This window comes from Mesitornis unicolor, unplaced genomic scaffold, assembly GCF_000695765.1.
Source record: "Mesitornis unicolor isolate BGI_N332 unplaced genomic scaffold, ASM69576v1 scaffold5435, whole genome shotgun sequence".
NCBI lineage: Eukaryota > Metazoa > Chordata > Aves > Mesitornithiformes > Mesitornithidae > Mesitornis > Mesitornis unicolor.
Genome location: NW_010184748.1, coordinates 34,259 through 44,922, shown reverse-complemented (window position 1 = coordinate 44,922; position 10,664 = coordinate 34,259). Strand labels below are relative to the sequence as shown.

Below are 10,664 nucleotides of genomic sequence, written 5' to 3'. Positions count from 1 at the left end.
CGCTCTTCCAGTGAACAACCCCATCTCTTACGTGGCACGATGCTGACTGTCATGTTGCAAGATGCCTTTCCCACAATGTTTACTGCAGTGCAGATGTAGAAGCCAGAGGTATCTGCCGAGACATTCTTCAGAGTTATTAGTTCCCCTGTTGAGAAACACAAAGCCAGTTCAAAAAAAGAAAAGAATTAAAGCAGGGAAGGAAGTGGGGACAGCAGCCCTGCAATTCCAGCCCAGGGTAGTGGGACTGGTGAGAGGTTATTAAAGCTGATGGATTGCTCTGTCTTTTTGGGAGCTGCCATGCTTGTCCCTAGGTTTTAGTGTGATTTGTGGGAGGGCAAACGGAAGTGTGCTGTTTTGATTACAGGGAACGCATGGCATTTGAACAGTCCTTTTAGAGAGAAAGAAAATTGTCGGTGGAGGGTAAAGAACTGTGTGTGCTTAGTGAAAGCTTTTTTTGCATTTGATGTTACTGAGAAGTAGAAGATGGCCCAGACTGGCATCTGGCTTTGAGAACTGGCTATCTGATGAAATAACCTGTAAACTAATAAAAGGCTCTTCAGTCCTCCGGCTCTTAGGATTTCAGATCTGAATTACGTAGCAGTGGGGGGAATAGTTTTCTGGTCTGGGAGAGGCGCCATGCAAGCTGTGAAAATGAATGCAGGAAAAGAAATGCAGTGAAGTGAGATTGCCATGATACTGGTGTTTTCTGTTCAACCTAACAGAGCTCAGAACCATGTGCTAAAGCTTAGCTCAAGCAGTCAGTTTTTGTTTGTTACGTCTCTAGCTGACATTTATGTACATCACAGAATCACAGACCGTTAGGGATTGAAAGGGACCTCAAAAGATCATCTAGTCCAATCCCCCTGCCGGAGCAGGAACACCTAGATGAGGTTGCACAGGAAGGCGTCCAGGCGGGTTTTGAATGTCTCCAGAGAAGGAGACTCCACAACCTCTCTGGGCAGCCTGTTCCAGTGCTCTGTCACCCTCACTGAGAAGAAGTTTCTTCTCAAATTTAAGTGGAACCTCCTGTGTTCCAGCTTGTGCCACAGTAGTACATAGTCCATGCTTTCTGGTTGTGATCTACTGATAAAAGGTCCAGATTCCTGCTCTAGAAGCAAAAAGCTCTGAATACTTTGCAGTGACTCCCTGTTTTACTTTCCCTGTGACCTCACTTCTTTCCAGCCCACTTTTGGGACTGGGATGATTCTGTTTAGTCTCTGCTGGCACCTAGCGCCAGATCGTAAAAGAGCATGCAAACCAAGAAATAGCAGACTAAATGCTTGATTTTGGTTTTTTCTTTTTTCCTTTTTCTTTTTTTTTTTAGTCTCAACATACTGTCCATCCTTACTTCTCTTCCCTTTTTTTTTTTTTTGCGATGTGATGTTTATAGCTCTTACAGTCTGGTTATAGGCTGCAACTCTAAGTCCTCCTATATTAAATCAAAAGTAATTGAGTCAAATTGGGTAAAATGCAGGTTAGCTACTATCAATTTTGAAGTGGCTCCTAAGGGGTTTCTACACACTCTGCAGCACTGGGACTTGCTTAGCACAGAAAGAAATTGCTTGCGGCAACTGTAGGGTGTCCAGCCAGGTTGGGGCAGAAGGGGATGGTCGACACACTACTTGGAGATGGGAGCTCTGATGAAAACAAAGAATGAGGTAGACATGGATCGGAAGGGACTCTAAGAAGGACTGCAGAAGCAGGCAGCAGCTGCTGCTACAAGAGGACAGCTCCTGGTATGTTCAGGGCTGTGCGTGATGTGTTGGCACCACTTAGTGGCCAGTCAAATGAATCAGGTTTGTGTCCTTGATGACATTTATCTTTTGCATGATTTTTTGCAAGAATCGGCGAGTGAGTGTTGAATATCCTATTGAGTCTGATCATACTTAGTTTACTTCTTTAGAGATGCTACAGTAGCTGAAACCAAAAAGGGGAGGTTCAGATACTCAGTCTTTCTGGAGCTAAACATACCCCAAAGAAACAAAGCTGTTGAAAGGAATAAATATGACTCCTCTGTCACTACTACACTTAAAAGACTATTAAGTCCTCATTTTTGTGTGTGTAGATCTACAAAAGGTCCTGTCAGGGAAATTCAGTTCCTTTTTTTTTTTTTTTCTTTTTAAGATACTGACTTAAATGAAAATAAAATATTGAGGCCTGTGTGACAGTCCTAAAGAACCAGAAACCTCTTGTATGCTCAAAGCAGGCATGGTGTAACTCTTTCTGACACCACCTTCCTCTAGGGTAGGAGTCACCCCTAGAAGGAAAGTAGGTTCCAGAGCCAGCTTTTGTTTGCCTTTACCAGAGAAAGTGACCTGGTCACTGTTGAGCGAGCTGGGATATAAAGATACAGCAGTTAGAAACCTTGCTGTTATTCCTCATGGTATGCCCCCCTTACACCCAGCAATTGAAAAGTAATTACTTCTGGCTGCTTCCAGACTGAGCCAGCTTTCTTGGCAGGTGAGAGCTGAAGTGAAAAATCTTACCGAGCGTTGTTACTTCAGGTAACCGTCTTTTCCCCCTGCTAAGTTACTCCTGAGTGTGTCTTGTATCAAAAAGATAACTTTTCAAAAGCCTTGTCAGAGAACTTCCTAGAAAAAAGCTTTAAGTGTGTTTTTGTATTTGCATTTCAAAATATTTCCAACCCTGATCTGCAGAGAGCTGAAAGACTCAATGACTTTGAATTTCCCATACCTTCTGTTGTTTGCAGCACACGGGGCTCATTTTGTACATTGAAGCTTTGCCAGCTATACGTGGGCTTTGGAGAGCCCTCATGAGAATTGCAGGTCAGATTAATTGTCTGTCCATATTCTGGTGTCCCCAAAATTTGACATTCTGGCTTGGATGGTGCAACTGAAGAAAGAAAAAGGGGAGGAATTTTAGTAATCAGAGGTAAGTTTTTGTTTTCAACCCATCTCCTGCACCTGTGTTTTTTATTCTTGCTAAACCATCTGGTGTTGCGGCCTACTACCTTCTTCTCAAAGGAACTGGAGTGGACCTGTCTGTATTTTGTTTCTCCATTCTTGGCACTGGTTATCCTAAAAGGAGTTGCAAGATGCTCTTTGGGCTATGTCTGACAGTGTTGGATAACTCCTCCTTTTGTAACTGGGGTATGACAAGCCACAGGGGAATGAGGACTGCCCTGTAATGAGGCAGGGGGTATTAGGAAAGTGAACTATACAACTCTGAAGACTTATTTTCTCCAATCGGGTATCTAAGGGAGTTGGGTGCTCTAAGCCTTCCAACCTACTTCTGTAGTAGTAGGAAAAGACCAAAGATGGAATTGTGGATGATGATTTCCTGAAAAGTGGTTTGTTTCTGTTAGAAAATCTGTTGTATGAACTGAAGTGGCTATCAGAGGAAGGACAGTGTTTTATGTAACGGATCCGGTGTTGTCTCCATCGTGCTTACCGAGGACAAAAAGAGACAAGAATGCAGTGTGCCTGGGGAGGTCATTCCGTAGATGGACGCTGCATGCGTACGTCCCGTTGTCTTCCATGGTCACTGCGTTGATGGTGATGCTCGCGTCCCCGCTGTTTACGTCCCCATTTATCTGTATGCGGTTTTCATAGCCCTTGCCATAGTATACAAGCCCATCAAAATACCTAGTGACAGCATCGTCCTGAGAGGGAGGGAGGGGAAATGATCAATCTTAGTTTTCTTCTGTGTGAGTTACAACCTAACTCAATAGATTAGGCCACTCTTAAGAGAAGAGCAGCTTGGAAAAGAGGGCGTCAAGATGCCCCAGTTTGCCAAAAAGCCAAGAAAAACAGAAGTTCAAAAGGGTCTGGGTTTCTGTCTGGAATCCCCTTCTCCCACCTTATCTGAAGTCAGAGACAAATGATTTCTTTTGCTAGGGCTTACTCCCCTTTCCTCTCTGTGACAGAACACCACGAGACTTGTCTGAGATCTGTATGTCAATCAAGTCTGCCTATGATTACACAAACTCCCTTGCTTTCTTCAGCAAGGATCTTCAGAGAAGAAACCCTTGACAGTTACTGCAAGGAGATCTCCAAAGGCTGCTTTGTCTCTCACTAATTCCCAAGAAGTCAAGGAGAACTTAAAAGGTCTCTTTACCTTAAAATATTCCATATGATTGTAGGAGACATCGAGAATCTCTCCATGTACTACTGTCATCAACTTAAAACTTTTTCTATAGTATCAACAATATGTATATATAAATACATATGTATAATATATATCTACTTAAAATATTACATACCTTTTTATCTGAGTATGTCACATATGTTAATAGATGTAAACCCACAGGACCTACAGTGATGTATCCTGAATACACAGATGCAAGACCAAGAGAGAGAAAGGAGAAGGGCGGGCCCTTGCCTAGTGTCGTGCAATAGATTTGGGATAAATTCCATCTAGAACCAGTGCTTCTGTTTGTTTAGTTCTGAGAGCAAGAAAGTCTTGAAGGAATCTTTTTCTTTCAGCACACATTCCCACCCGCAGGCCCGCTTCCATCTCTCCTCCCACCCCCTTCTTGGGTGCCCTGTTGTATGTTTCTTTATGCAACTTGATTTACCACACGGTTGATTTTCCTCCAGACAAAAAAGTCTCCTGAGTTAACAGGCGCCTCTGTTTTAAAATGACAGCGGAGAGTAACGTTGTTCCCTCGTGCCACCTGTATTTTCTTGTCAGGTGCTTCCACAGTGAGGGCATGAGCAGTCGCCAGAACTAGGAAGAGAATAAATTCTGCAGTCAGCAAAATTAACAAGGTCTAGATTCCATGTTGTGTCTCTTTGGCTTTCTTACATGCCACGATAACCCCATGTCACCCCTGTCATCCGTGACATTCCCCTGTGAGCAAGAGGTGATATATACTGTGACTGATTGAGTATGGGAAGCTGCTGCATAGGACGCCTAAGAGCTAAACTCTGCTTTCTGTTCCTTGCTTCCGTCTTCTTTACCTGGACATCCGTTGCCATAGATTTTATAAAGATGTATTTCTTTTTCCTGAGCCCTCTTTCAGTGTGACTGACGTCCTTTGACATTTCTAAATGTACAGAGGGAGAGAGATACACAGATAATACAAGTGCATCAGCAGTCTTAAGGATTCAAGCTAAACTAACAAATTGATGTTGTAAAATTTCAGCGATCAGGAAAACTGTCAAGTAACGTGCCTCAATCCAGGTCCATAGAGAAATGACATTTTGTGCTAGGGAATCAAAACCTGTTTATGTAATGCCCTGAAAAGAGGAAAACCTGGAAAGGCAAAGAGAGCTTGAAGGAAACAAGAGAAGAATAGCTATTTGTTTTTGAAATGAGCAAGGTAGTAGTCACGTTTCTTCAAGAATAGTAGCTCCTGCTTGTGGAGCACAGGAATAGCTGAGAGTTGAATAAACCAGAAATCCTCAGTGCCCTGGTGCAGCATGCAGGGCGCAGGGTTGATGTTTCTTGTACGCTGTGTTCCGTTTGACCCGCTGCTTAATTCATCAGACACGACGATTAGCTAGTGGCAGCTCTTAGTTATTCTCAGAATTGGGCTGCCCTGCCGCAGATGACCTTCATGCCTGTGGAAACTTGTGTTTAAGAACACCTGCTTTCTTCTTACAGTTTGTGTGAGGTTTTTGTTTTGTTTTGTTTGGGTTTTTTTATGGCACTAAACTGAATAATTTTTTGAAAATACAAGTCTGAAACCAGTTAAAGAGAGTGCAGGGAGGCAAGAAAGGCAGTGCTGCTCAGAGGCACTCCCATGGCAAAGAGGAACATGGTCCAGTAAGGAAGAAAGTGGATGGAGGCAGAGATGTGCGCTTTCCCTGAGAAGAGCACACTGTGTGTGGTGGTGGAAGTTTGCTTCTGAAAGAACCAGGCTGAGTCAGTGTTCCCCAAAGAGGATTTGACCGAAATGTTGCCATCTAACAAGCTTTGGGTCCTCGTTCTGCCATAGCTCTGTCCAGGTGAGATCCATAAGGACATGTAATGTGTAAGGGAGAGAACAAAGCACATCTACAGTCCACCTTGAGTTGCAAACGGATTGTGAATACGTGCTTTTTTAGTCGGGAAAAGACCACAGCCACATGCGTTAGGTCAGCAAGGTTAAGCCATTGGCAAGCAGAGCACTACCAGATCCTTGACTATAACAGCAGTGAATGATAGCATCCCTTAGAAACTAACAGTGTAGGGACCCAAAAGGTTTTGTTGTCACTGCAACAGGAATCTGCTGGTAGCAATTCAGGTCCTTGCACAGGGTAACATGGGGCAGTGGGCACAGGGATCTGCTCCCCCTCGGGGGAGGCCAAAGCTTCTGTAACAGCTTCCTGGATCCAGTCGAATGGTCCTCCATGGCAAATGGTCCTTCACGTCTTAGAAATGACCTACACTTAGAGAACTGCTGCATCTTCCCCCTCCTGAGAGGCGTTTGACGGGAATTTTCACAGCAGCCAAACCTTTCCCTCCCCTGCACCCCTCTTTCCTTGTTGCCAGGCTCTTCCACAGCCATCTCAAGAAGCAGCTTCAGACATTTTCAGCAGGAGGACAAGGACTGCCTTCTCCGCTTGTTGGCGTCCTGGTAAGGAAAGGAGGTGAGGTGACCAGAGGAGGAGGCTACCAGCTGAAGTTCCCACCTTTCTGCATTCTCCATCACATAACTGAGTTGTTCTGTGGTCTTGCAGTTAGTTAAACGTGTGTTTGAGTCTTCCTGTGTGACATGGCAGTGGTGGTTTCTGTTCTCTCAGGGATTAATTTATTTACAGCTGCTGACAGCTATGAGAAGGAAACCATTGGGGCAAAGTATTTCTAGCATGGTTTTATTGCAGCCACTCCCAGGTCCTTCCCTGCTCTGGAGCACCCAGTGCAAGGGCCATGTTTGGATAGCCCCAGGTCTCTTTCTGACTGCGTTTTTCATTTTGCTTTCTTTATTAGAGACACCTATGAAAGCTTTCTCTGTGCCTGTGGCAACTGGATAGAGAAGTTTTCCTGCATTTAGGTGGAAAGTACCACCAGCTGTACTAGGAGATGGCACAAAAGCATTTCCTGACCCTTTTGTTACTCAGAAACTGGTTCCACCAGGCCAGAGTTCACTGACAGGTCATTAACTCAGCCCTGAGGCAGAGAAGAGACTGCCCAACCCTAAGGCTTCCCCACACAAGTACTTTTCCCTTCTTCGATCGGACTACTCAAATCCTCCTGTAAATAAGATCTAGCTTTGTTTTTTTCCTACCGTGTCTTTAGTGCAGAGTCAGGGAACAGCTGAACCTAATACCACGTACAAGAGACACAGCCCGTAACACGCAAGACTGCTTATTCATCTGTTGCTGTCACCCTGATGGCCAACTTCTGGTGCTCTCCTGTTTCTCACCCACGACATCTCTTTCTGGCTCCCACTGCTCCTTTGTTGAGGCTCCTTCTGGCTCCTGGGGAAGCTGCACGGTTTCATTCTGAGACACCATTTACTTACACTGATTTCCTCCTTCCCTCTTCTCACCACATTTCACTTCACAAAGCCACCAACAGACAGCTAGTCACAGTCAGCATGTCTAAAAAGCAGGGTTTATTCTTCAGGGGTTGGCTGGGTTTGGGTTTGTTTTGTTTTTTTTTTCCGAGGGAAAGCAGAATCTAGTCCAAGTACAGCTGAAGGGAGGAGAGCACCAATTCTGAAAGAACTTCAGAAACGGAGAGAAGGTGAATATCCTGTACAGGACTAGAGAGATGGTGTCATGATGACCTAGATTTAAGCCTTATAATTTTTTTTTGGTGGTACTAATTAGTATGTCTACAACATTGTAAGGAATTGAGAAAGGTTTTATCTCTTTTCAATTGTACAAAGGAAGAAGAAAATAAAAGTGATGTATCTACTTTCACATTCCTTACTGAGTAACTGTTCACTGAAACAGAATTAAGGGCAATTAATAGAGCTGAAAACAATTAGAGGAATATTTTGTTTGCTGAAAAACATGAGATTCCGATTAAGCAATATTATTATTGCTGATCTGTCTTGGTAGATTTGGCTAGTGAGAAAAGCAGGAAAAGTAGAAACGTGTTACTTCACTTTTACGAGGAAATGCTTTGACTTCTAATTCCTCAATACTTTACCTCAGGATCTAGCTAAAATTTAATTCCAAAGTGGGAGAGGGGAAGCCTCTTAAATGTGAAATTTGCAATTAGAAGTAAATATTTTGTTTGATTGAGAATGAGCATTAGGGGCTTTTCCTTCAGCAATTACACAGTACCAGTTACACAATGCCGTGGAAATCTGTGCAGCAGAAGTCAGCCTGTGCTGAGATCCTGATGCAGCTCATTCAGAGCAGCTCTGGCAACCCAACACCACACTGCCATGTGCAGGAATCTACTATACCTTCTCCAGAAATTTTTTACAGGCCAGCATTTTAACACTGAATTATTACCATTTGAGTCCTGCCCAAACAGGCAAGAAGAGCTTCACCCAGAATACATATTTCTGCTCTGAAAAGTTTCCCGTCTGTAATTTGGATAGCATGAAAGGTGAGAACAATGAAAAGGAGAATGAATACCAGTTGTGTTAAACAATTTGCATAATGATCATCAAATCATGACCCCAGCCACATTTGTTTCATATGGAGCACATCTACTTTTTCTAATTACGTTAAACTTTGTGAATTTCCTTCTTGTGGGTCTTATTGTGGAAGTGAGGTTTTCAGGATTTTTGATAAACACAATCCTTCCATGTGTGTAGCTTTATCTGAAGCCTGGCAGAAGGTGTAGGGGCATTGGCATGAGAAGACAAGTCGGGTCACAAAGCAGTGGAACTGAGGCCGCAGGTCCTGCAAGGCAGGATGAGAAAAGGCAAGTTGTGATGAAGGCCAAGGGCGAGCTGGCTGATTTCTGTGTATTAGTAGGGATCGCTGTGCATCCCCTTGATGTGAGTAATACATAGAGATCACAAGTTGTATTGGAGTACGGATAAACAGTAGGTTTTAAACTTACACAGATGTACGCTACATGCAGATTTATGTATGAAAGAATAAAACCCAAGGACTTTCCCACTTCCAGTTGAGGAAGTTCCTTCTTCAGAGATGAACACTGTATTTAGCAGAAATAATTAAAACTGTTTTTAATAAGTATTTTCCAGCCTCATGAAGAATAGCATTCTTTTCCTGTTCCTAACACTGTCTTGCGGCTTTAGGAGATGCCTGTGAATCTGGACATTCAGCACAAAGATGGTAAACACACTTGCCTGGTCATAAACATGAAGGAACTTTTACTAAACAAAAAAGAAGCGCACAAAGTCCATTGGAATACTCAGACTTTGTAGTGCTGTTTCCTTCTACCCAACCCTTGAGGACATAACCAAATTAGTACTCACTTGCACTGAAAATGAACAGCGAAAGTCTCTTCATTGCCATCCTCCTCATCTCTCCTCTGTTTTACCTCAAAGTGCTCTTCCTTGTACTCTCTAGGTGGCTGGGTAAGTAATTGGCTTTAGCTGAAGGGCTGCTTCACAGCGGCATCACCGGGTCACTTCCTCTGTCTCTTTTTAAAGTCCTTCTCCTGCAGTCTGCCACTCCCCTCCCGGGCAGAATGACAAGCCAGATCACCAGTAGGCTTTGACATCGCTTGCTGCTCTCTGCCTAGGGGCAGAGAGGAGAATTGTCAACTCCTTCCCCCTTTGTGAACTTTATTCCCCAATTAAACTGCCTTTCCCACTTTCTCCTGACACGCAGATACATAGACCAGGAGAGGAGGCAAACCGAAGGGTGCGGTGACTGGGAGTGTACGATACAACAGTTGAAGTCATGCATGCGATGACATGTAACTAGGGGAGGGGAAGCCTCATTCATCTTAAATATTTATTAAGGGAGCATACGGCCAGAGTTAAAAAGGTACTGAAGTCTTTCACAATGCAGGCAGCTGCCCACATCCACGCTTTGAGGAACTGAGGTGCTTGACCTCACTTACTTTAAATACCTGCAAGAATATGTAATTTATGAGAATCTGATGTCTAGTGGGTTATGTAAATATAAATGAGATGCATCTCAGCCAGGTTCTTGTGCTCTTATGCCTACTGTGCAACTGCCCCAGTGTGTGGCTTGCACAACAGCTTTATGTACCAAAGGTACCTCCTGCCTTTCCACTGAAAAAGGCTATTAGATGAACAGTCAATGGCACGTAGCGGGCTAGCTATGTATCTGCTGAGGTGTGCGCAGGGAAAGTCCAGCCACTGCCCACATGTTCTGGATGGGCACTCGGCGGTCACAAATTGACTGCTGTAATTGACTGGAGAATAAAAGGAGGACTGATGGCAGCTCAGGCAAGTATCTGACATTACATTTAATTGAGTGCAGCTGTCTAGCATGTCTTTTAAACTCTTCATTGCCGATACACAGCAAGGGTTGTCTCTGTCTGGGATAGTCGTCTATTATTTCTACCCATTTAAGAGACAGTCACTTTTTGGGGTGTGAGCAATCATTTTAGGTATTTTAGATGGGGACTTCATGTCTTCAGACATAATTTTCAGATTAAATGAATCATAAGATAATACTGATGAACTTTATTTTGATTATTGAAGGAGGCTACCTCAGAAGTAGGTGTTTACACTGGACATACTTGTGTTTAGCCCAAGAAAGTGGATCTGGATCTTGATCTTGTGCTGACCCCATACTTGCACGGTAAGCCTGCCAGACACCACACTAAAGACGACCTTTTTTGCCTACATGGCAGTTGTTCAAAACACC

The 10,664-nt window shown here is 43.7% G+C and overlaps 1 protein-coding gene across 1 annotated transcript in view; it reads right to left on the bottom strand.

Moving 5' to 3' along the window:
* Positions 1-9,329, bottom strand: part of GPA33 (glycoprotein A33 (transmembrane)) — a gene marked incomplete at its 3' end in the record, with an annotated part of 13,309 nt that extends 3,980 nt beyond the window's left edge. Inside the window, exons 1-5 of the mRNA XM_010184577.1 lie at positions 9,296-9,329; positions 4,538-4,689; positions 3,412-3,622; positions 2,695-2,853; positions 32-145 (exon numbers count right to left, since the gene is read on the bottom strand). Coding sequence (XP_010182879.1) covers positions 32-145; positions 2,695-2,853; positions 3,412-3,622; positions 4,538-4,689; positions 9,296-9,329 — 670 coding nt within the window. The remainder of the gene's footprint in view (positions 1-31; positions 146-2,694; positions 2,854-3,411; positions 3,623-4,537; positions 4,690-9,295) is intronic.
* Between the last annotated feature and the right edge of the window lie 1,335 nt (positions 9,330-10,664).